The sequence below is a fragment of the Leptonychotes weddellii genome, chromosome 7 (assembly GCF_054177405.1).
Source record: "Leptonychotes weddellii isolate Sample4059 chromosome 7, ASM5417740v2, whole genome shotgun sequence".
Lineage (NCBI taxonomy): Eukaryota > Metazoa > Chordata > Mammalia > Carnivora > Phocidae > Leptonychotes > Leptonychotes weddellii.
In genome coordinates, this window is record NC_138375.1 from 104,341,413 (window position 1) to 104,364,631 (window position 23,219).

Sequence of the window (23,219 nt, forward strand, 5' to 3'; positions counted from 1 at the left end):
GTGTTATATGCAAACAATGAATCATGGAACACTACATCCAAAACTAATGATGTACTCTATGGTGACTAACATAATAAAATAAAATAAAATAAAATAAAGCATTCTTATTTCAAACATAAAAAAAGATATGTCTCCTCTGGCAAGGGAAACAAAAGCAAAATCAAATTACTGGGATTACACCAAAATAAAAGCTTTTGCATAGTGAAGGAAACCATCAACAAAATAAAAAGAAAATTCCAGAAAATTCACAATGTAGAGCATTGTGTAATGTACAGAATTGTTGAATCATTACATTGTACATCCGAAACTCTTATAAAACTGTATGTTAACTATATTTGAATTAAAAAATAAAGATTTTTTTAAAAAGGTAAGGATTAAAAATATAATGAAATTATACATATTATGGTATGCTTCCCCTCAGCCAAAAAACTTCTTGTATAATCATTTCCAACTATTTAGTGACTTGGTCTGCCCTCTGGGGTCTCTCAAGATAAGTTAAATTCTTCCTCTATAAAATGGTCTTTTTAAAAAAATTTATTTATTTATTTTAGAGAGACAGAGAAAGTGTGAGCAGGGTGAGGGGCAGAGGGAGAGGAAGAGACAGAATCCCAAGCAGGCTCCCTGCTGAGCGCAGAGCCCTGTGGAGCTCGACGCAGGGCTCTAGGTGAGGCTTCATCCCAGGACCCTGAGATCATGATCTGAGCCGAAATCAGGAGTCAGACAGACGCTCAACCTACTGAGCCACCCAGGCACCCCTATAAGATGGTCTTTTAAACATTTCCCTTAAGTTTTTGTTATTGTTTTTTTTTTTTTGTTTCTTGACTAAGTTAATTTAGTTCCTTTAAGTATCTTATTTATTATGGTTTTAAGATCTTAGAGGAGTCTGATCTAAATCCTTGGGTACATTAAATATCACTAGCATGTTTTACGGGTTTATCAAATCCAATGAAGACCTTTTGAAGGAATCAAGGTTTCATTTAGAAAGCTTTAAACTAGGAAAGTCATAAGTTCTCAGCTTGGGCAAAGTTACCCATTTAGTATGTGCTTCCAGTGTTCTATATATCTTGCTAGAGGAACAATATTGTGAATATAAAATTTAATTATTTGAGATCATATGCAAATTGATCTCAAATAATTGAGATCTGAGGGCAGGTCTTTTGCCAAGTGCTTTACTGTTGGTTACGGGTCTGGAGGTGCAGATGGCCAGGGAGTTCTAGGTCATTAGGGGCATGTTGACCTTACGCCCAGGCCAGGTTATTAACACCACTGCCTTTCCACACTCTACGTCTTACAGACTGGAGTTTTTACTGCCTTGACCTCACGACTTCTTAGAGTCCCAGCGTCACTGAAGAACCTGGGAAGGGGATAATGGACACTATCTCACTACTTTATATCAAGCATTTGTTGTCATGACCAGTTAGAAGTCAAACAGTATCAGGAGTGGTACAGATATGCTGTGAGGTCTTTCACAATGACAGGAAATGTGGGTCTTCAAGTGGTCCTCAAAGGTCCCACAGAGGGTGTTTCTACGACGAGGGCCTGCATAGCTGTGAAGATGTTCAAAATTATTATATATAGTCAGCTCTATGCCAAGTGGTTCATTAAAGTAATAAGTAGATCTTACTGAGGGAAGAGCACCCTTGGGTATGTGGAACAGAAGCGCCCTGTGCTGGGCAATGCCCTGGTCAGCTTTGTGCCAACTATGGGATTCTGAAGAAGTGACTCTCTGAAGAGTTACATTGATTTTAGGAATGTTATTTTATATCAGTAGCTCTCAACTGGGTGTGATTTTGCTCCCCAGGGGACATTTGACAATGTCTGAACACATTTTTGATTATCACAAGCTAGGGGGAAGGCATCTAGTAGATAGAGTTTGAGATGCTTCTAAACTTCCTATAATGCACAGAACAACACCCACAACAATGAATTATCTGCTGCCAAATGCCAGTAGTGCTAAAAATGAGAAACCCTGCTTTATACTTCATTGTTATAAGTTGAATACCTAAAAATCCGTGATTCACTGACTGGCAATGATGTAATATCCGGGAAGAAAACCAAAATCTCGAAATGATGCCTGTGAGAGAGACCTTTGTATGAATTATGGTGATCCAATGATTGTTTTACATGTACAATTAGATATATTATCATGGAGAAAGAAAGGAATTGTCTCTGCTTTAACTATTCGCTAGAATGTTTTTATACCAGTAAGTACTTTTCTTTACACTTACTACTAATTTTCTTATCTGTTTTTGATTGATGTTGGGTCTAACAATGTCAGAAATGCTTTTTATGTACTAGACCAAAGAGACAGCAATCAGATTTTTGTGTTCATGGAAACTGAGGCAAGTTACTTAAGATCTCTGTGATTTGATGTTCCCATCTTAAAAAAATTTTAAATTATTTATATTTTTTACTTTTTAAAAAATTTTTTGATGTTCCCACTTCTGGTAGGTAAAGGGAAATGGAAAAGGACCCTTAAGATGATGAGTTCAAACCTGACGTACTATAGATGAAGAAAATTAAGTTCCAGAGAAAATCTCAGTACAGACTGAAAGAACACCTCTAGGTTGAATGCCGAGAGGCTCCTCTTGAAAGAAATCTTCCTTAAAAAAGTAGCCCTACTAATGTTCAACTTTGTTATCTTGGGGATGTCTTTCAATTTCACAATGTACTAGAACTATCATGACATTTCAGTTCTTGCAGGCTTTGATGATATTGCTGGCCTTTAGTTGGTTTGTGGGCTAAAAGGATTTTTAGGCTAGAAGAATAAAAAAAGATTTTATTCTAGCTGAGGAATACCTGCCCTATGGAGTTGTTGGGGACATTAGAAATAATACAAGTAAAATGCTCAGCACTGTGTTCACTACACAGTGGTTAGGTAGTAAATAATAACAGTTGTAGCATTGGGTTTGATAATGTGGAAACTTTGACCTTCCTAGTGAATTATCAGTTTTAACACTATATCATGCATAACATCTGAGATGTACATGTACGTTTCTAAAGAAGTATTTATTTGCTTGTTTTCAGAAATGCCTAAACCAGCTATTTTCGACCCAGAAGGTGGCTCAGTGGGTTAGTGGGCAAATGCAGCTCTGTGAGCAATCCCAGTGTGCCTGGAAAGGTATGGGCCAAAGATTTTCTGTTTGTCCTTCTTTCCTATCCTTCTCTCTCCCTGCTTCCTTCATTTCTTCCTTACCTTAGAATATATTAGAATGTATTATTTTTATATTTATTAGACTAATCAACATAATTATAAAATTTTGATAATTTTCCTACTTCTCTGCCTTACCTGTCCCATCCTCAAGTCTTGTTTTCTAGAGGCAACCACCTCTTCCAGCTCTTCCCCTACTATTTACATCTCTTTTCTTTTCTTTTTTAAAATACATCTATTTTCTAAGTAATATTTGTAAACTGCTCTGTCTTGAGATTTTAGACTTTATCGTATCTTTCTAGCATAGTAGGTAGGAACTTAGTTCTCCTGCTTCATTCACCTCCTTCAGTCTACTTAGATCACACTTCTTTTTTTTTTTTTAAAAGATTTTATTTATTTATTTATTTATTTAAAGATTTTATTTATTTATTTGAGAGAGAGAGAATGAGAGACAGAGAGCAGGAGAGGGAGGAGGGTCAGAGGGAGAAGCAGACTCCCTGCTGAGCAGGGAGCCTGATGTGGGACTCGATCCTGGGACTCCAGGATTATGACCTGAGCCGAAGGCAGTCGCTTAACCAACTGAGCCACCCAGGCACACCAAAGATTTTATTTATTTATTTGACAGAGAGAGACAGCGAGAGAGAACACAAGCAGGGGGAGTGGGAGAGGGAGAAACAGGCTTCCCACGGGGCAAAACTGAAAGGTTACTAGCAGGGAGCCCGATGCGGGGCTTGATCCCAAGACCCTGGGATCATGACCGGAGCCGAAGGCAGATGCTTAATGGCTGAGCCACCCAGGTGCCCCTTAGATCACACTTCTGAAAAGTAACCCCTCACTTGGGTGAAAATCTCTGTATAACTTTGACTCCCCCAAAACTTAACTGCTCATAGCCTACTGTTGACTGGAGGTCTTAACAATAATATAAACAGCTGATTAACACATATTTTGTATGTCATATGTATTACATACTATATTCTCACAATAAAGTAAGCTAGAAAAAAAGGAAATGTTATTAGGAAAATTATAAGGAGGAGAAAATACATTTACAGTACTGTGTGGTATTTATAAAAAAAATCCACATGTAAGTGGACCCATGCAGTTCAAACCCATGTTATTCATAGGCCATCTGTATTAGCTTCAGGCATAAAACAATGATTTTATATTTGTATATATTGCAAAATGATCACCACAGTAAGTCCAGTTAACATTCATCACCATTCATAGTTACAGAGTTTTTTTTCTTGTTCTTAAGACCTATTCTCTTGGTAATTTTCAAATATGCAATCCAGTATTATTAACTATAATTGCCATGCTGTACATTACATCCCCATGACTTTTGTAACTTCCCAGGGCATCTGGGTAGCTCAGTCGGTTGAGTGTTGAGTTCCATTTTGTAACTGGAAGTTTGTACTTGTTTTTTTAAAAAACCTTTATTGGAGGTGCTTGAGTGTTTCTAGTAACCTTTCAGTTTTGCCCACAACTGCAGGTCTTCGTGGCTAACACCAAGGCAGTGAGTAACGATCTACTTCTTGGTATAGCATCGTGAAGCTCTTAGGCCTTTTATCAGAAGGCATGTGGTCATAGAGACCAAATATTACCTGGGTGGGCTCAGTGCCTATTAATTTATGTCATTCTCGGTTTGATCACTAGCCAAGTGGTTGGACGGATGAAACGATGGTGGCCTGTGGTTTAGACTTAGGTGGGTCTTTTGATGAGAATTAAAACTGAACCCAAGGTAGGACCCTGACCTCAGACAGTCATGGGTAAAACTAGCCAGAAGTAACTCTGTGTACGCTGGTACAGAAACAGTGAGACAAAGAGCCAAAATAAATGAATCCACAGATATTTACTGACAAAGTCTCAGAGTAGAGCTTACATCTATCAGGTAATTGTTGATGTGCTAGACAAATGGATATGCGAAAATTACTGTGATTTTAAAATCTCAAGTGACAGAATAAATATTCAAAGTATGATATAGTGTTTCTGCATGCTTCCCACAAGATATTACATTTAGGTCTGGCACTTGTGCTTTTTAGTAAAAATTGTCATGAAATATATATATATTTTTAAAGATTTTATTTATTTGTTTGACAGAGAGAGAGACAGCGAGAGAGGGAACACAAGCAGGGGGAGGGGCAGAGGGAGAGGGAGAAGCAGGCTTCCGGCGGAGCAGGGAGCCCGATGCGGGTCTCGATCCCAGGACCCTGGGGTCACGACCTGAGCCAAAGGCAGACGCTTAATGATTGAGCCACCAGGCACCCCATGTCATGAAGTATTTTTTTAAAATTTTTGTTTAAATTAATACTGAAGTCTTTTTTTCCTTCCCTTCTCCTGCAACTTGTAATTCAGTTCTAACATGACAATTACTTTCTTTTTCACTTTGTTATGTCTTAATACCTGCATAAATATTATGCTTCCGGGATCATAAAGATATGTGGAGCCGTTTGTTCTTTATAGGCTGCAGAGATGGAGTCAGAGATGAATCCTTCCATCTTAAAAGAGTCAGTGATAGAGACTATTCCATACTCCAGCCGGAAGTGAAGATTCATCTTACTGGTCTTCGAAATGACTATTGTAAGTTATGGTTTAGATCATGAATTGAAAAGTTGGAGTGACAAAATGTATCCTGTGCTGTGGCATAAACTTGAAATTTGCTTCTGGAAAAACCCAGTGGCCCTTGTGCCTCATGTCCCAAAGCTGTACTATTCAAATATGGTTAATGTAGTTTGGCTTTTCCCTGTGCAAATTTCATGTTTGGAATGGGTATTGTTGGTGTTGGTGGGGTATGAGAAATATACATTGTTTTGTTTTGTTTTTACTGTATTAGAATGAACTCTGAGAATGGGGGCCTATTCTTAGGCATATATTTTAAACATGGATAAATCTAATCAGTCAAACAGCCACATTGGGTCTTCTTGTTATGTGCCTAGTTTATAATCTAGCTGGGAAGACAGGACTTTTTTTTTTTTTTAAGATTTTATTTATTTATTTGAGAGAGAGTGAGCGAGCGTGAGAGAGAACATGAACAGGGGGAGGAGCAGAGGGAGAGGGAGTAACAGACTCCTGCAGAGCAGGTAGCCCGATGCGGGGCTCAATCCCAGGACTCCAGGATCATGACCCGAGCCGAAGGCAGACACTCAACCGAATGAGCCACCCAGGTGCCCTAGGAAGACAGGACTAACTCACATGGAACTTCTACCAACATGCTAGTGTAGAATATAAATAATGAGCTGTTGGGTAAAAGGAGCTATAATAAGTAGTTCAGTGATCTTTGGATCTTTGTCTAAAAAGAGTTTGTGGAGATATTCAGACTTGAGCTGGGTCTTGAAAAATGAGTAGGATATGGAGGGGTGGGGGAGAGAAGATAGAGCATTTTCAGCAATGTTAACAATGTGAGCAAAGGCAGGATGTTGGTAATTAATGATAATGGCAATGAAGAGAATACACTGGGGACTGGTGAATAGGTAGGTAGATGCAAATTTTGTAATTACACATGTTGCCACCCCCCCCAACTTTTTTTAGGTTACTACAGTTGTCATATTTTACATCTACATACATTGAAAATCTACCATTGTTATACATTTTACTCTAAAAACTATACATATATGTATTTCAGATAAAAGAGGGGAAAATGATCTTCATATTTACCCAAATATATACCAATTCCACTCTTCTCTTTCATTCCTGATGATCCAAATTTCCCTTTCATCTAATTTCTCTTTAGCCTGAAAAGCTTCTCTTAGCATCTTTCAGATCAGGTTAGTTGGCAAAGACTTCTCTTACACTTCTTACATTCCATTTTATGATATTTTTGCTGCATATAGAATTCTGGGTTGCTAGATTTTTTTCTTTCAGAATTTTAAAGATATTATAGGGACTTCTGGCCTCCATAGTTTCTGGTGAGAGCTCTAAGGTAATTTGAAGACTTACTGTCTTGCTTCCAAGACCTGAATCTAATTACACATGTGAGATCTTTGGATATTATTCCAAAAGTCCCTGAGGTTTTGCTCATTTATTTTTCAATTCAAGGGGCAAAGGGAGAGGGAGAAGCAGGCTCTCTGCAGAGGAGGGAGCCTGATGTGGGGCTCGATCGCAGGACCCTGGGATCATGACCTGAGCTGAAGGCAGATGTTTTACCAACTGAGCCACCCAGGCGCCCCTGTCTTAGTTACGTTTATACCTTAAGTTTTTTCTTGCCTTTTGTGGCTGGTGTTTTATTTTTATTTTTTAAATATTTTATTTATTTATTTTTCAGAGAACGAGAGAGAGAGGGAGCACAAGCAGGGGGAGCGGCAGGCAGAGGGAGAAGCAGGCTCCCTGAGGAGCAAGGAGCCCGATGCGGGACTTGATCCCAGGACCCTGGGATCATGACCTGAGTCGAGTAGACATTTAACCAACTGAGGCACCCAGGTGTCTGTGGGTGGTGTTTTGAGTCTCAGATCAGTTCCTTCTGCTTTGACTATGCTGGTTTGGGTCTATCCTTCATACATACGGATTAGAGTCTAGTCTGAGTCCTAAATGGACTTCAAATCTCAGTTCAGTTCTCAAAGCCTTTGCTAAGCTGATTTGAGTTTTCCCTGTACTAACATGATTTCACGGTAGGGCTGAGATGTGTGTGGGTTCATACATTCACAACAAGGGAATGCCTTTCTGTAGCTCTCTTCCCTCCAGGACTTTCTCTACACACTTTGGCCACCTCAGCCTCCTTTCCCTGGCTCCTCTCACCAGAAAGATGATGAGCTTTCTATCAGAGTTTTAGCAGGGCTGCTGTTCCGTGACTGGGGCCCACCCTCTGGCCAAACCATGTGATTAAAAAAAAGTGAGAAGCTCACCCCTGGGCAGGTTGCTTCTTCTAGTTTTGACTCCTTTACTTAGTTTAACTGCTTTTGCTTATTTTCCAGTTCTGAGGGGGTTTGTTTTTTATTTGTTCGGAGTTTAGAGTTGTCATCGGTGGGAGAGGTGGGTTATCGGTGGCTTAGAAAACTGTAGTGGAGTTGGTGTGCTTCATAGTTTTGTATTGATATGTATCAATGAGGATAAGAGTTTTTGTCTTATAAGAAATAAGATAGGGTTATATGTCAACTATATCTCAATTAAAAAAAAGATAAGATAGGATACATTTTAGTATGTGGTCATACAAATATGGATTCTTTTGGCAGTCAAAGAGTTCTAATAGTAGAAGCTGGAGAACACTGCTAGGAACTTCCAAGTATCACTTAGAAGCCAGTGACCACTTCTTCTAGATATACTGTAGTTGGGTGGTATTTTTGGTTTGAAATGATGGTGGCATCTTTCATATGGATATTGAGGGTTCAAGGATGTCTCTGTAAGGGTTATATGCTTTTCCCCTATGTTTACTGCAGTATTATTTACAATAACCAAATTATGGAAGCAGCTCAAGTGTCCACTGATAGATAAATGGATAAAAAAGATGCGGTATGGGGGTGCCTGGGAGGCTCAGTTGTTAGGCGTCTGACTTCAGCTCAGGTCATGATCTCGGGGTCCTGGGATTGAGCCCCACACCAGGCTCCACACTCGGTGGGGAGTCTGTTTGTCCCTCTCCCTCTAACCCTCCCCATGCTTGCGTTCTCTCTCTCTCAAATAAAAAAATCTTAAAAAGAGATGTGATATATATATGTATATATATATATACATACGATATGCCTGTATATATATGTTTGAATTTTATTCAGCCATAAAAAAGAATGAAATCTTGTCATTTACAACAACAAGGATCGACCTAAGTGAAATACATCAGTCACAGAAAGACAAACACCATATGATGAAGAGACAAACCAAAAAACAGACTCTTAACTATGGAGAACAAACTGATCCTTGCCTGACGGGAGGTGGGTGGGTAGGATGGGTGAAACAGGTGATTAAGAGTACACTTATCATTATTAGCACTGAGTAATGTGTAAAATTGTTGAATCACTATATTCCATACCTAAAACTAATATAACACTATATGTTAACTATATTGGAATTAAAATAGAAAAAGAAAAAGAAAGACCAGATAATTTCAATGACAAAAATATGTGTTTTTAATTTTTAGTGATCAGTTAGGTAAAATCCATGTGTACTAATAATGGTAGATTAAACTTCCAAGTTCTCTAAATGACTCTAAATAAATATATTTGAGTATAAATAGTAAGTATTATTGCTCATTAGACTGTGAATCTTAACACAGAATTCTAGTTTTTATTTTTGAACTTCTAATGATCTGCTTGCATATGTGATTCTATTTTCCAACTACCATGGGAAAGGTATTAATTTTGCTCATCTATCTGCAAAAAAGTTGGTTACTTGAAAATGTTTTTTGGGCGCCTGGGTGGCTCAGTCGGTTAAGCGACTGCCTTCGGCTCAGGTCATGATTCCAGGGTCCTGGGATCGAGTCCCACGTCGGGCTCCCTGCTCTGCGGGGAGCCTGCTTCTCCCTCTCCCACTCCCCCTGCTTGTGTTCCCTCTCTCGCTGTGTCTCTCTCTGTCAAATAAATAAATAAAATCTTTAAAAAAAAAAAGAAAATGTTTTTTATTTGACTAAATAATTACCCTAATATGAAATGCTTTTCTTATAGATCTGAATATTCTGGATTGGAATTTTCAAAATCTTGTTGCTATAGCCCTTGGATCCTCTGTGTTTGTCTGGAATGGGGAAAACTACAATGTGATTGAAAACATAGACCTAAATCTCAATTGTAACTATGTATCTTCTGTGTCCTGGGTAAGAGACGGAACCTGCCTGGCAGTTGGCACCAGCGAAGGAGAAGTACAAGTAACAGTTGTTTTTTTTTCCCCCTCAAAATGTGCTCTGTGTAATTGCTACATAACTAAAATTGACCTTTAATAACAATATACAATAGAGAATCTCTATTAATTGTGGCGCTTGAAACTATGGGGAGTGAGTGGATATAGCATTCTGGTTCCTTTTTTGAATGGCATTTAATGAGGACTTAAGGATACCCTACCTAGTTTTTTTCACACCACCTTTCTTTCTGTCCTATTTACCTTTTTAAAAGTCTTTTTTTTCAAAGATTTTATTTTTTTAAGTAATCTCTACACCCAACGTGGGGCATGAACTCACAACTCTGAGATCAAGAGTCGCATGCTCCTCTGATTGAACCAGCCAGGTGCCCTTAAAAGTCTTTTCTCTTGTATTAAAGTTGGGCTTGTAGAATCCCCAGGGTTAGGACTTTGGAGAGAGGAAGATAACCTTCAGCTCTCCTTTCTCTGCACAAGCTTTGATCAGGAGTAGAGTTACTTAAAATGAGTGAATTTTTTTTTTTCTGATAGGCTCTCTGAAATGGGAATTTACCCAGTTTCCATCAGTCTATTTAACTTCTCATGTGTTATTATTACTAGCAATACTGTAAACTGTAGCAATACAGCAATATAGCAAAACTGTAAAAATATTGCTCATGTGTTCAATGACTTTGGAGGACCATGGATGGCTTTCACTGCCTTCTCATCTCTACAATGATATTGGATGCTATGAAGGTTATGTCAATGACTTCTTCTTACAGCAAAGTTCCATTTCTCATATGGGCCAGAGTATCACTTACAGGCGGCAGAAAAGGAGTCTTTTAGCCTGTCAGTGGATTTCCAGATATGAAATTCCACAATTTAGAAGAAACTAGACGTGTGAGAGCCATTCTCAACCTGTGGCTGCCCACTGAATTCACCTGGAGAGCTTTAAAATAAATGTCATAAAATAAATGCCATATCCATTATTAAATCAGAATGGCTAGCATCCATAGCAAGCTCCATAGGTGATGTCATATACAGACAGGGTTGAGAAATGCTGCCCAGGGTTAAAGGAGCTGAGCTTTCCCTTAGTACGAGGACTGGCGGTAGCAACATTAATTGCTATCAGGCCTTTAAGAAGACAGTGGACTGTGAAAAAGACAGTGCTATATTTCTCTGCTTGTTCATTTTTTCAGTTATGGGATGTGGTAACTAAAAAGCGGCTGAGAAATATGCTTGGTCACTTGTCAGTGGTTGCGGCTCTGAGCTGGAATGATTGTATTCTCAGCAGGTAAGAAGCATCTTAGTGGAATGAATTATATTTGTATCACTGAGTGATTATGGGGGCTGAGTGAACAGACCCATAATATTTAAAACCAAAACCAAAACCAAAACCAAAACCAAACAGGATATTAGTTAGCAGCAGTTATGATCCTACCTTCTTGAATATCCCGATCTTCTGGTGAGGTAAGTGGTCCAGTGGCTACAGGTACAATGGTGGCTATGTGCCTGGACCATATGCTGGTATTGGAAAGTGAGGTTCAGGATCCATTAAATTGTTCAGCTAAAAGGTAAAAATCTGTTTAAGCAAAACGTTTCTCTGTACCAAGTAATACCTATCAGAGGGATATTTTGTTGGAATCAAGTATTTATTGCTATCAGGATCAGTAATTTGGAATATGTTAAGCTCTCTGGGGCACATTTCCCATAGATCCACAGATGTTAGAGCTAGAAGCAACCTCATAGATCAGCCGGTTCCATGATTCTCAAACTTGAGCATGCAGCAACATCACCTGAGGGCTCCTTACAACACAGACTGCTAGTCTGTCTCCAGGAAATTCTGAATCAGTAGGTCTGAAGAGGCGCCGATAATTTGCATTTCTAATTTCCAAAGTGATGCTGATGCTTCGTCACTTTTGAGAACTACTGATTTAGTCTACCTACTTTTTAAAAAAAATTTTATTTTATTATATTATGTTAGTCACCATTCATTACATCATTAGCTTTTGATGTAGTGTTCCATGATTCATTGTTTGTGTATTCTTTTTCTTTTTTTAAGATTTTATTTATTTATTTGAGAGAGAGAATGAGAGAGAGAGAGCATGAGAGAGAGTGAGTACATGAGAGGGAGGAGAGTCAGAGGGAGAAGCAGACTCCCTGCCGAGCAGAGAGCCCGATGCGGGACTCGATCCCGGGACTCCAGGATCATGACCTGAGCCGAAGGCAGTCGCTTAACCAACTGAGCCACCCAGGCGCCCTTGTGTATTCTTTTTAATCAGAAAAGTTAAATGACTTTTTCCTATGATCCTATATAATTGATCTAAATATATATTGCTTTTAATAATTGCCATTCATTATCTTTTTAAAGATTTTACTTTTTATTTGAGAGAGAGCACAAGCAGGGGGAGCAGCAGAGGGAGAGGGAGAAGCAGACTCCCTGCTGAGCAGGGATTCCCCATGGGGGGGCTCGATCCCAGGACTCTGACATCATGACCTGAACCGAAGGCAGAGGCTTAACTGACTGAGTCACCCAGGCGCCCCATCGCCATTCATTTTTATACTGTAGTTCTTAAGGTAGGTTTAAATTAAATAAATTCCAAGGTCTTTTATAATTTAAGCAGCTATGATATAAATTTGAGATTTCAATACCTTGTGATTACAGGTCAAACTTAAAGCCACTTAAACAAAATACCATATAAAGGGCTAATAATTTACTGTGAGAAATTGTGGTGAGGTCAGTTCTCTATATGAATTCTTTTTACAGTCTGCATTGTTTAAATTTAGTTTTATTATCCATGAGGAAAATGAACAGATCGTTTCTTATGACAGCAGCTAATATTTTTGGAGTAAAGTGTGCTGGGCATTGTGCTGTACTCTTTATGTGCATAATTGCGTTTTAATCCCTTCAGTAATGCTGTAGAGGGGTGTCTAATTTCCTGCCAACTTATTCTTAATGAATAAACTGAGACACTAGCCTGAGGTCACATGGTTAGTAAAAGGGGCAGAGTCAGGCTTTGAACCCAGGTGGTCTGGCCGCAGAGCCCATATTGTTCATCAGAAGGCTGTTCAGTGTGGTGCCTGAATTGTTTTAAAAAATACGAGACCAGATTTTGAGAAATTTCAGAAATAATTGTAGATAGTTGTTTACTTGTTCCTTGGAGAAAATTAGCCCAGAAAGAGTTTATTACCTTTGATAAAGTGATAGGATCTTTATCATTCTTTGGATCCAAATCACTACCAATGACATTATCTACTGGTTCTGAATCACATTGCAGTTTGCTGTGACATTCAGATAGTTTTCTACTCTTTTTAGATATTAGTAACATTAACAAAACTAATAGTGGATTTGTAGTTTAATAGAAAAAGGAAATAACACGTTTCTATCTCTGACATTTCACTATAAATATATATATTCTAAAACCATTGCATTGAGATAATATGAAATATTCTGAATTCCAGAAAAGTACTATTTCCTAGGTTCAGTACATAAACTACTCCCTGGGGAAATATGGCAATCTTCTAAATTTATCTTTTCCATAGCTGCCTGCATCATATTAAAATCGTTAGAAATATCTGTCAAAATGTGGCTCAGTCGGTTAAGCGGCTGCCTTCTGCTCAGGTCATGATCCCAGGGTGCTGGGATCGAGCCCCACATTGGGCTCTCCGCTTAGCAGGGAGTCTGCTTGTCCCTCTCCCTCTGCCCCTTCCCCCCACCTTGTGCTCTCACTTGCTTGCGTTCTCTCTCTCTCAAATAAATAAATAAAATCGTAAAAAAGATAAATATCTATCAAAGGATATCATCTCAATATCCACATTTGAAACTTTGCCACAAAAAATTTTTCACTTGTGAAAACAATCACCCAAGCAGGATACTCTATCCTTATTAACCCAACAAATGTTCAAAACCTGTGTCTTGAATCTGTCCTGAGGGGTCTTTAGGTAGTTTGAACTATGCTTTCCTTCATGTTTTCAAATGCTTATAAGCTATTGCTAGAACCCAGGCTCGAGTTTTCTGTTGGAAACCTGCCCCTTTACCTCTGTGCAGCGGGTCGAGGCTGGGCCGTGTTTCTCATCACGATGTTCGGGTTGCCCACCATCACGTTGGAACACTTCACCACAAGCAAGCTGTCTGTGCTCTCAAGTGGTCCCCTGATGGCAGGCTGCTTTCCAGTGGTTGTAGTGATGGACTGCTGACGATATGGCCCCATGACCCGGGTGCGAAAGCCCAGGTTCAACCGCTGAAAGTTATACCCCAACCTACAGCAGTCAAGGTAAGACATCCAATAGCTTTCCAAGTTGCTCTTCACTCAGAGATCATTGACTATCCTTCACACATGAGAACGAAGCCATTAAGGCAATGCTTTGAGATTTTCTTCCCCCAGAATTTGTTTTGGATTTTGCCATCACTGTCTTGAAAGACAACCCTATTTATACACCCCCATGTGTCAGATTTTGTAGTTGTAAGTAACTGAAACCAGAGGTAAGCTTGAGCTTCTGCAAAAAAGTAAATGTATTTTCTCTTACGACTGAGGAGTCCTGGGTACATACAGCTGCTTTCAATACTGTCCAGATCTAGGGCCTTAAATAATGTCATTAGAACCCTCTCTCTTTGGCTCTTGGCTCTGCCTGACTCTGTTGGGTTTCATTCTTTATTCAGACAACATTTTGTGGGCAAGATGGCTCTTACGGCTTCAAATTCAGATTCTCCCTGATGGGAGTTGATTAAGAAACTACGCTCCTTGTAACTCTGGTAGAAAAGTCCCAGGCAGGACTCTGGTGTGACTTTAGGCACATTCTCATCTCTCAGCAGATAACTGTGGTCAGAGAGATGGGTTCACTGGCTGTCCAGGTCTAGGTCATGAGCTCACACCCATGGAAAGGAGACCCACTGTGAGAAGGAGGAGGAAGGGTGCTGCACAGTTAAACCAATATTCTACCATTTTCTGGATAATATTTTTTTATTTCTCTGATATTAAATTCTTATTCCTAGTAAAAAAAAATCCATACTCTCATTCCTTTGGTGTCATAGATATATGTCTTGGCCTCAACATAGTCCCAGAATATTTATCACCCACAGAGCAAAGAAATGGTTCTACTTTATTAACTATGAGCAAATTTGTTAGAATGAGAACTTACAAAGTTATCATGGAGTTTCCTGACATAGGGTGTAATATGTAGCACCTGCTGCTAAAGCACAGTGGTACTCTGGCTTGTGGTTTTTAATATCCACAGGACATTAAGAATGATTTTAGGTCCAAATTCCCATTATTAATGATTTGGGAAAAATCTAGGGAAAATGTATGTAAAATATTCTGTCAGCAAACAAAATACAAAAACAAAATAAAGCAAAACAAAAACCCAACACATGAAAAACCCAAGCCAAGCAAAACAAGTTACTTTCTTATGTGCCTTGTCAGAAATACAGTGAATTGAACCAAGAGTTTCTGAAGCCTGAGCAAGCCAAGCCTTGTGACAGCTAAAGGCAGGATGGACATGTAGATAAGGATATACAGATATATATATATAACTGAAATATTTCTTAGAATGTCCTTTAAAATTATTGTTACTCATCATTTCAATTATCAGTATAAATATGCAATACTGAATCTTATTTTTCAGGATTACCTATAGTAATTTATAAGTAGGGAATCAAAGGCAATTTTCCTTTCTAAAAAAATGTATTAGGAGTTGAAATGCATGAGAGTTTTTGGGGTGTGAGCAATTATGTGTGGCTCCATTTTGTCCTTTCTTCTCTGACCTAGAACCTAAAGACACAGGCAGCAAATGAGAGAAAGGCTTCATTTCAGAACCAGATTCTGGTGGGCACATGTCACCTACTCCAGCAGCAGATTTTTGCCCTATAGGACATGTTGAGTATATTTTTTAAAATATATTATTGGATGCTTTTTCTTGGTTTAATATACTGGCAGTTCTCAAAATTTGAGGAAGGCACCTAACAGGTGATTTCTAGTCCCTTAGAAGTAATCTCTAGAGAGTGCCATTGCTCCGGCCTTCAGATCAGAGCTCCAGGAGAGCTGGGGTGTGCGCAGACCTCTGGACTCCTGCTTACCTGAGCGTGTCACTTTCACAAGTTCACTTTTTCCAAGGCTGAGCTGCCTGTGTGATTATTTGAACTTTCAAGGCCATGGATTGGTGTCCCTGGCAGTCTGCAGTCCTTGCTGTTGGAGGCGGAATGGAAGATGGACACTTACGTGTTTTGGACGTAAATACTGGTCAAAGCATCCAGACCCCAAGCACAAACTCACAGGTAAACATCTCTGTGGGAGTTTGCCTTCACTTTGATCTTCTAGAACCTTGTGAAAATGATTGCTGATAGAGCATAGGACCCAAACACACCTCTCTGTACTTTCTGAGTCTATAAGGATTTCAGTTCTGGACAGTTGGTTTTTGTAAAATTTTCTCTGGGAGTCGCAAGTTGATCTGTGTGTCCTTTCCTTCCCCCTCTATTTCCCACATTTCCCTTCTTTCTTAGCATTGCTTTGTGCTCATGTTTGTAGGTTCATTGCACCTAAACCTATTTGTATACTTAGTCTTTTGTTGTCTTGGGATCAAATTTCCTAGAACTAACGTAATTCCTCTAACACCTTAACCCCAGCTATGGACTGGAGGATGGATGTGGACAGAGCATACTGCCTAGTAATCCATTCGAAATACATTCATAATGAATCAGACTTTGTCATAACTCTGTATTTGTTTTGGCCATTATTACAGATTTGTTCGCTAATCTGGCTACCTAAGACAAAGGAGATTGCAAGTGGCCAAGGTAGTCCCAAGAACGATGTGACTGTGTGGGCCTGTCCTGGTCTGGCCAGGTCGCGTGGATTTTTGGGTAAGTACGTGGGTGAGTAAAATGCTGTGTATCCATAGCTAAGTGAGCTGTCATTGGCCCGAAAAGCCCTGAATGAAAGATCTTCTCCTCTGGCTCTTTGAAGTATTTATTTTATCAGAGGGAAAAGGCCTACACCCACCCCACCTCAGGGCATGTATAGATGAGTGTTTCTGAATTTGACTAAGGCTGTTCATTACTTACAGTGGTCCTGTCTTCTTGCATACATGCATGGATGAAGCAGTGATGATCAGGGATAGTTTCTAAACTCTTCTGGAACTCTGGAGTTAGTTATCATAACTCACCTTTCCTTATTTTGCAGAAGACCAGCAGTGCTGCAATGTGTGGGTTTATTGAATATGCATCTACTGTGTGTGAGGCAATTTTGGGGGGTGTTGGGGATATACATATAAACAAGACAGACATTATCTTTGTCCTCATGGAGCCTATACTTTAGTGGGAAGAAACAGACTGAAAACCCTAAATATATACAGCGTTAGATAGTGATAATACTGTGACTCTCTTTGTAGATTCTGAGAATGTTATTCGGCAACAACAAAACACCCTTAACAGAAAGACTTCCTGCTCCTGCTGGTCATTCTGACCTCAGAATGACTTTGATATCCTTAAGTGTTATACCATGTGATTTGGTAAATAAAAATGTAGGCAGCTCTTGACAGAGCTACCTGGGTGGCCAGGCATGAGTGTAGGAGGGATATGAGTTGATCCTTTGCATATTTTAAATCATAAGATATGTAATTCATGGGATATGTTTTCTGATTAGGGAAATATTTTTATTTATTTATTTGAGAGAGAGAGAGAATGAGTGGTGGGGAGGGGCAGAGGGAGAGGGAGAAGCCGATTCCCCGCGGAGCAGGGAGGCCAACATGGGGCTCGATCCCAGGACCCAGAGATCATGACCTGAGCCGAAGGCAGATGCTTAACCAACTGAGCCACCCAGGTGCCTTAGAGAAATATTTTAAATCAAGTCTTAAACCTGGTTCTTTACAAAACTACATTTCCAGTAGCTAGTTAGAACTTTCAGTGAGGTGGGGGCCTCTGACAGATCCTGGAGTCAATTTGCTGATCCTGGGAATAAGGAATGAACTGAACCAGTACATTTTCCTTTTTCTCTAGCCTTGACAAGCTATAAATTCTTTAGCTGTAATGCCTTGTGCTTTTTTCCATTGATATTAGACAGAGTTCCAAAGAGTACATTTAACCTTTTCTCCTCTTAACCTGTTTATGGTTGGAGAAGATGCAGTTACTTTCCAGTTCTTAGACACTAATGATCATCTCTGACCCAGTAGTTTCTTCCACATGCAATATTTCCCCAAAGTATTTAGCAGGGTGGTTGTTATATTAATGTGTATCATGTGGTTAGCATCAAAAAAATGAAATAGAATAGTAGAGAATGGAAACAATGTAAAAGCAGACAGTATTTCGTGGAACTTTTGTTATAGTTCTGCAGCACCACCTACCTGTCTGTATGTCTAGCTAGGGGGATGGTCGTCTCAAAGAACCAGTACAGTTTACACCTCAAGTGAGCTCTGGAACTTCGATATATTTCAAAACAAAATATAGTTTTGAACTGTGGATTGTGGCCATAAAGCTTGGAAAAAGCTATTCTAGATTATCTACTATTATCTACGCCTTTCCTTTGTCTCACCCTGTTACAACCACACTCATGATTCTCTGGGGGGAAAATTCAGTTGAAGAGGCCTCCCCCATCTAACTGCAGAAGAAAGACAACTCGCCATCCTTCCCCTCACCCTCCAAAAGTTGTAATTTACAAGTTACATAGGTAACTTTCTAGCTTATAGGTGAGATCTGGCCTTTGATTTGGTTTCATCAGTCCCTAGCACATGCATCGATAGGTGGTCTCCTTTATAAACAGCTGCATAAAGAAAACAAAACTTTTAATCCTTTCAGTAATAATACTCTTGGAATTTAAGGATGTAAATCCTAAAGGATGACCTTTGTCTGAGGTAAAGACTGCATTTCCCACTTAATCTAGTAAATTAAGATTTTCACTAATATGAGAGAAGTGTTTCAAGAATGCCTTTGCTTCTAATCCAAACTCCATTTTCCTAACAAATTCTGGAAGTAGTTGTCCTTTTTTTTTTTTTTTTTTTTGGTCAAGACATTTTTCAAAAGCCTGCTTTGGAAAAGATTTGGAATTTTTTTCTCTGTTACTCCTTATCTACTCCCCCCCCTCCACTTTTCTTCATCTCAACACATCATAATAAAGAATGAAAGCATAGTTATCACCTACTATGTTTATTGAGTTGACTTTTAAGTTTAAAAGCATTCATGTAATGTTTTATATTTATCCTAACTAAATTAAGTGGTTTTCATTTATATTGCTTTAATTTTTAAATGTTTAATTAAAAAAAATAAGGGACACTGGTCTTCCATAGGAAAAGAGATTCTTCTTTGCTCTGGGTTTGGAGAATGGGCTAAACGGTTAGAGCACTGAATTTGATTCTAGTTCTGGTTCTGCCATTAATTAGCTTTGTGACCTGGGACAAGGCAGCTGATATTCCTGAATTTTTTTTTCATCTATAAAATAAGGGAGCTGCTTTGTATCTATGAATCTAAATTTTTTAATGCACTGATACACCCAGGGCCAATCCCACGTCTCTTTGGGGGCGTGTGGGTATGTGCATGCATGAGCATGCAGGAGAGCATTGGGAGTGATGTGTGTGGATAGAAAAATTCCCAAGTGTCTGAGATATGTCTCCTTCGGGAGTGGAATATGTGTATGCACCCCTTGATGCTGAGAATCTGGTGTCAGAACACAAGATTATTTCTGAAATTCCAGAGCTCAGTTGAGTTGTAAACTGTACTGGTTCTTTGAGATGACCATCCCCCTAGCTAGATTTTATGTGTGTCCCCAAATACCTCCTCAATCAAGAACTTACCCAACCTCTTTCCTTCCCTCTATCCTCCTGGCTCCAGCCTCCTTTCATGGAGTCTGTTTTGTTTGCTTTGGCTTGAAAGTTTGATTGTTAACAGTCACTGTTGGGTTAGGATAGATTTTGCCAAGTATTTTCCAAGGAACATGAGCCACGTGAGAAGTTCACATCAAAAGGACTCTGGTCAACTAAGTTTCAGAAATGCTGCTTATTATAGTCTTTTCTGCCAAATAAAGCAGTCTTGAAATAAGGAATCCTGTTTAATTTTTTTTTTTAACCTAGAGATCCCAAACTAATGAGAACATTAAACACTTTTTTCAGTTTTTAATACCTATTAACCTCATATAGAATTATTGTTTCACAAAATGTTCTTTGGGAGATGATCAGTTAGATAACAGAAAAAAGGGGACTGTCTCCAGAATTACATAACTAAGAGCTTTTTGGGTCCTTTCCTATTAAGCTGCCTCAATTTATTTGATTAGCTCCTTAAAACCTAGGTCCCAAGGGGATGACTTTTTGGAGAGGATAAGAAGAAGGATGGGATGGGTGGCAGGAGAACAGCAGTAGCAATTCCTGGGTGTTGGTGGATTAGAGAAGATAGAACTGATAAGGGTTTGGGGCATGAGGGGTGTGGTGGGCTAAATGATCCCGCCACGCTATCCTCGTCAAATCCCTGGAGGCTGTGATTGTGACCTTATTCAGCAAAGAGGTCTTTGCTGATGTAATTGAGGATTGTGAGGTGAGATCATCCTGGATTATCGAGATGGGCCCTAAATCCAATGACAAGTGTACTTTGAAGAGACACACAGAAGAGAACAAGCACATGGAAGAAAGGGCCATGTGACCACAGAGGCAGAGAATAGAGTGATGTGGCCACAAATCAAAGGTAGGAGGCACGGGTTGGAATCTCTCCTGGAGCCTCCAGAGGGAGCTAGCCCTGCCAACTCCTTGATTCTGGACTTCCGGTCACCAGAGTTAGGAGAAAATAAATTTCTCATGTCTCAAGCAGTGTGTGGTAATTTGTTATGGCAGCCCTAGGAAACTAATAAAAGGGGGGAAGAGCTCTGAAAGGGAAACCCAGTGAAGCAAAACCTCAGCCACTTTAGGTTGCTGCCCACAGTCAGCTCTGACTGGTGTTTACCACAGCAAAGGCACAGTGGGAGGGCCAGCCTCAAACATGGCAGGTTTCAGAGATGCCTTCATCTGGGGAGGGGAAACGTGGCCCCCCCACCCCCCGTCAGCAACAGCCCATGTAGTGTGGGACATGAACTGTCTTCCCTTCTTCCCACAGGCCCCAGAGGCAGAGTGCTGCACCTGGCTTTGAGTCCAGACCAGACCCGGGTGTTTTCTGCTGCAGCTGATGGCACAGCCTGTGAATGGAATTGCTGTCGCTCAGCTCCTCCACGAGCTCCAGTTTCCTCGCTTCGAAGTGAGAATAGTGACAGTGGCCTTGTCTTCTCCATGGATTTGTTGTGACGATCAAACAGGATGAAGTGCTTTTTCTGAGGTGAATGTTCTCGTGACCTTCTTTCTCAGGTTACTTTATTTGCTCTGCTTCCTCCTGTTGCATTTCCCAGACATTGTCTTTGCCTCTTCTCTATTTTCCCCTCCCTCATCCTTCTCTTCTTCTTCCTCCTTTTTCTTCTTTTCTATCTCTTCCTTGTTAGGGATGTGTTGCCACTGTGATAGAATATCTATAGCAGAGATTTCCAAACACCTTTCTCCCTCTTGACTTTTCTCCCAGTCTCCAGCCTCATATTTCTTTCTGCCTCTGGATATTTCCTTTCTGAGATCCCTTCCTGTATTTAGCTTAAACCAAATACATTAAAAACATTACTTATTCACTTGAAAAATATTGGTTAAAATCCTACTATATGCTAGGCAGTATGTTAAGCATGCACATTATTTCCTCTCAAAACGAGATCCCCTGTAGGACTCCTTTGACCCTCTTCATGGTCTCATCCCTATCTTGGTCATCCCATCATTCAGGGAATCTCCTGATTATTCTACTCCATGCTTAATCCTTTCACACCTTGTTCTCTTCTGTTTCATTCTAGTCATGTCCTGAATACCTATGACCACTTGGTTGTAATTCCTCTGTTTTTCCTGTCTTTATTCTTCATGGGTCTCCACACTGTTAGGTTACATTTCTAAAAGCATGGTGGTGATCTTCTCAGCCCCCTGCTCAGAAACTCTCAATGACTCCCTATTACATAAAGCCATCACTTAAACCTTAGGGTCCTGAGCTCTAGACCTGCCATAGACTGACCGAGTGACCTTGCAATGTGGTCATAACATTTACAAGAACAGAAATTTGGATTTGATAATTGTTAAGCTTTTTTTAGGCTCGATCAGGCCACTGTTCTCTCTCTCTCTCTTTTTTTAAGTAGTCTCCATGCCCAGCATGGAGCCCAACATGGGGCTTGAACTCACAACTCTGAGATCAAGACCAGAGCTGAGATCAAGAGTCAGACTCTTAACCGACTGGGCCACCTGGCACACTTGTTCTATCTTTTAAATGTTAATCCTTGCTCATCTCCTTTGTTGACCCTGGGCTAAGTCTTGCAATTTCCTGCCTTGGTGCCTTTGTCAGAGCTTTTCTTCTAGTCTGAAATTCCTACTACTCTCTTCCTTTTCTTTGCTCATTTAAGTCTTAACCTCTCCAGGAAGTGTTTCTAGATGATGTTACTTGGGTTTGAACTCTTGGCACCAGTCTATACCACCCACTTGAACATTTCCTGTACCCTACAGACTTCCTTGTACCTACTCTCTGCCAACACCTTTCCATTATTCTGACCTCTATCACTATAGATTAGTTTTGTCTTATGCCAACCTGCAGATAAATGGAATCACACCCTGTATATCCTTTTTGTCTGACTTCTTTCACTCACTTTTAAGTTTGTAATATTATGTTGTAACATGTAACTGTAGGTTTTTCTCTTTCATTGCTGTGTAATACTCCATTGTATAAATGTATGACAATTTTTGATCCATCTTATTGTGGATGAATATTTGAGCTATTTTCAGTTTTGACTCTAAGAATAAAGTTGTGGGGCACCTGGGTGGCTCCGTTGGTTAAGTATCCAACTCTTGATTTTGGCTCAGGTCATGATCTCAAGGTTGTGAAATCAAGCCCTATGTCAGGCTCTGTGCTTAATGGGGAATCTGTTTGGTGGAGTCTCCCTTTACCCCTCCCCCTGCTCACATGCCCTCTAAAAATAAATAAATCTTTTAAAAAAAGAATAAAGCTGTTATGCACATTTTTAAACATTCTTTAGTGGACAAAAGCACTCATTTCTGTTGGGTATATACCCAGGTGTGGAACTGCTTGGTCATAGGATATGTCTGTTGAGTTTTAAGTAGTCACTGCTAACTTTCCTAAGAAGTATCAGCAATGAATGAGGGTCCCATGCAACTACTTTTTTTTTTTTGGATGCTTTTTTTTTTTATTCTTATGTTAATCCCCATACATTACATCATTAGTTTTAGATGAAGTGTTCCATGATTCATTGTTTGTGCATAACACCCAGTGCTCCATGCAGAATGTGCCCTCCTCAAT

At 39.7% G+C, this 23,219-nt stretch overlaps 1 protein-coding gene across 3 annotated transcripts in view; it reads left to right on the plus strand.

Annotated features, from left to right (window-relative positions):
• CDC20B (cell division cycle 20B) overlaps nt 1-21,341 on the plus strand; it is a 41,110-nt gene extending 19,769 nt beyond the window's left edge. Inside the window, exons 5-12 of one of the 3 annotated variants that reach the window (XM_081826868.1) lie at nt 3,028-3,121; nt 5,609-5,725; nt 9,730-9,926; nt 11,092-11,186; nt 13,941-14,166; nt 16,038-16,163; nt 16,628-16,745; nt 20,952-21,341. In XM_081826868.1, coding sequence (XP_081682994.1) covers nt 3,028-3,121; nt 5,609-5,725; nt 9,730-9,926; nt 11,092-11,186; nt 13,941-14,166; nt 16,038-16,163; nt 16,628-16,745; nt 20,952-21,136 — 1,158 coding nt within the window. In that variant the 3' untranslated portion in view covers nt 21,137-21,341. The remainder of the gene's footprint in view (nt 1-3,027; nt 3,122-5,608; nt 5,726-9,729; nt 9,927-11,091; nt 11,187-13,940; nt 14,167-16,037; nt 16,164-16,627; nt 16,746-20,951) is intronic. The other 2 variants (XM_081826869.1, XM_081826870.1) reach the window with 2 other exon arrangements.
• Nucleotides 21,342-23,219: the final 1,878 nt, after the last annotated feature.